Source organism: Penaeus vannamei, chromosome 4 (assembly GCF_042767895.1).
Source record: "Penaeus vannamei isolate JL-2024 chromosome 4, ASM4276789v1, whole genome shotgun sequence".
In the NCBI taxonomy this organism is placed as follows: domain Eukaryota; kingdom Metazoa; phylum Arthropoda; class Malacostraca; order Decapoda; family Penaeidae; genus Penaeus; species Penaeus vannamei.
This window is the reverse complement of record NC_091552.1, coordinates 48,569,590-48,572,089: the sequence shown is the minus strand read 5'-3', so window position 1 is coordinate 48,572,089 and position 2,500 is coordinate 48,569,590. Positions and strand designations below refer to the sequence as shown.

Here is a 2,500-nt window from a genome sequence, read left to right as displayed (position 1 = left end):
ATATACGACGCGGCAAGTGAAGTGAGAATGAAGTGAGCGAAGGGAAGTTGGTGTTTTGAAGCGAGAAAAGAACAACTTTTCAAGGTCAGGAAGGGGTGAGGGGAGATAGCCTGGGGGGACGGGGAGGAGGATTCCGTTTTCTATGTAACGGGAGCCAAAGAAGAATTCAGGGGTGACTGAAGAATATGTGTATCTATATTTATTTTTGTAAATATTTTGTTTCTCTTGGCAACGAAAACTATTTGAGACTTTCCATTGTCTAAAGAACGGATAAAATTTTACTCAAAATATCATGGTGGTTTGTGGAATGTAATATATATTTACTTCGGAAGGAAAAATAAAGTTTATTTGCAGTTTCGTGTTTGTTTATTGATACCAGAATGTTTTTTTTTCTTTTTTTTATAATATTGACATAAAACAAGAAAACAGGGTGGGTACTAGATTTCTTGAGTACTGACATTACACGTACTCTAATATGGTGAATTATTATTGGTATTTTTAAATCATCAATATTATGCGTAAACCCATTCTCTCACATCACACATGCACTCAAAAACAGACACATACACACACATGTGAGGAGAAAAAAAGCCTTGTACACACACATACACACATAATATTTCAAGTACATCTCATTGAATAAGGAAAAAGTGATAGCGTTTATTAGACTACATTTCTTCAAACCACAGTTACAGAAGACACAAATCACCTATTCGTTAGCAGAACAACGGAATCAGATTTCAGCTGGTCCTTCTTCAGCTGCACAACGGAATTAAAGTTCACCCGAAGGACGGACCTGAACTGCACAACGAAATCATACTTCAGCTGCACAACAGACCAGCGGTCATACTTCAACTGAACATCCTCCTCCTCCTCCTCCTCCAGCTGAACAACGGTCATAGTTCAGCAGTTGTACCTCTCCGGCGCCTCGGCCTGGCCCTCTGGCGACACGAACCCGAACTACAAGAGCGCCGGAAGGTTGTCGAAGATGGCCCTCGTGAACGCCTCGGCCGTGTCCTTGCTGATGATGTGCGACGAGAAGCACTGCATGTAGAAGAACCTCCCGCGGAAGGTGTGGACGAAGTGGCAGTTGAACGAGGAGAAGTTGGACGAGCCCCTGGCCACCCGCGCCACCTGGACGTGCTCCCCCGCGAGGGCGTCGGGAAGGAGTGGGTCCAGGTTCCTCAAGTTGGAGCTCATGCAGTCCTCCGAAGGCGGAGGGACCGTCGCCAGCATCGCCTCTATGCCCTCCTCGCCGGCCATGACCTCGTAGAGGCATTCTTCTAGTGTGGGGTCTTGCAGCGTCTTGTGGAGGCTGTGGTGGAGCGTCCGTGCGTAGTCCCAGAAGGATTCCTGCCACGCTGCTGGGGCCTCGACGGCGTGAGGGAAAGTCGTGATGTGGCTCCCGAGGTGCTTCGAAGCGTCGCCGGAGAGGAACCGACGCACGTCCAACGCATGCGACTCGTTTAGCGTGAACGTGTCGTCCGTGCGTCCGGCCTTCTTGGCCAGATCGATCATTGCTCCGTTTATGAGCGCTGTGAAGGCGCTTCCCACCGACACGCCCTCCTTCTTGCATCTCTGGAAGAACCTGCGCGTCGTGTCTTCGTCCAGTTCCTCAAAGAGGACTTCAGTCTTCATTTCTGTTCCCTCGAGCGACGGGTAGCACTGCAGCAGGAGGGGGACGCTCGTCATGACCCCTATTCTCTCCTCCACCAAACGCTGGAGGTTCTCGGGGTCCTCCTCAAGCTCTCGCAGTCTGGCGCTGACCATTGCCCGAAACTCTTCGCCGCTTACGAACTCGCCCAGCTGCTCCTGGTTGTCGATAGGCCTACCGGCGATGACGTCATTGAGGATCCTGAGCAGGAGGTTGCAGGTCCTGGCGTTGGAGGTTCCGTCGGCGATGCCGTGATGGTTCCCGAGGACGAGGTGGCTCGTGTGAGGGAGGGACGCCCGCACCTCCTCCAGGGGACAGTCCTCACCGGCGGCCCCACGGACCAGCCTGGCGCGCCACAGGGGGCCGTCGTGCGAGGCGTAGCCGCGGTTCATCAGGTCCTCCATCACTCGCTCGGGGTCGGCTCCCTCGACGACCTGGGAGGTGGTCATACTGTGAGTTCTGAGCTCAGCTCCGCGACCCAAACTTATTCCTACGTATTGTTTTAAGCTCGGTTTTGGGACTGGGCACTTGGAGTCTACTTGACGAGGGGTCCTACGAAAGAACAGCGCCGCTTGCTCTGACAAGAAGCTGGATTCCAAAACTGAACCGGATATGAACTTACAGCTGAGGGCCAAGCAATTCAATTTGAGTCAAAACAGTAAGTACGTTTACACCTTCTAACAAGTGTAATGCAGGAGGGAAAAACTGCACGAAAAATGTTCATATCTAAATTGATATGTATCACACAACATTGACGCTTCACCTGGAAGTCGATGGCCTCCTCCTCCATCTCGCACACCCACAAGCAGTCGTCTCGCCTGCGCAAACATGTCCTGAGGGGCGGCA

The 2,500-nt window shown here is 51.6% G+C and overlaps 1 protein-coding gene across 2 annotated transcripts in view; it reads right to left on the bottom strand.

The window, feature by feature from the left end:
• Positions 1-352: 352 nt before the first annotated feature.
• LOC138861508 (uncharacterized) overlaps positions 353-2,500 on the bottom strand; it is a 4,278-nt gene continuing 2,130 nt past the window's right edge. For both annotated transcript variants that reach the window (XM_070121162.1, XM_070121163.1), the window contains 2 exons: positions 2,418-2,500; positions 353-2,088 (listed from right to left, as the gene is read on the bottom strand). The exon at positions 2,418-2,500 is cut by the window's right edge and continues 5 nt beyond it. In XM_070121162.1, coding sequence (XP_069977263.1) covers positions 961-2,088; positions 2,418-2,500 — 1,211 coding nt within the window. In that variant the 3' untranslated portion in view covers positions 353-960. The remainder of the gene's footprint in view (positions 2,089-2,417) is intronic.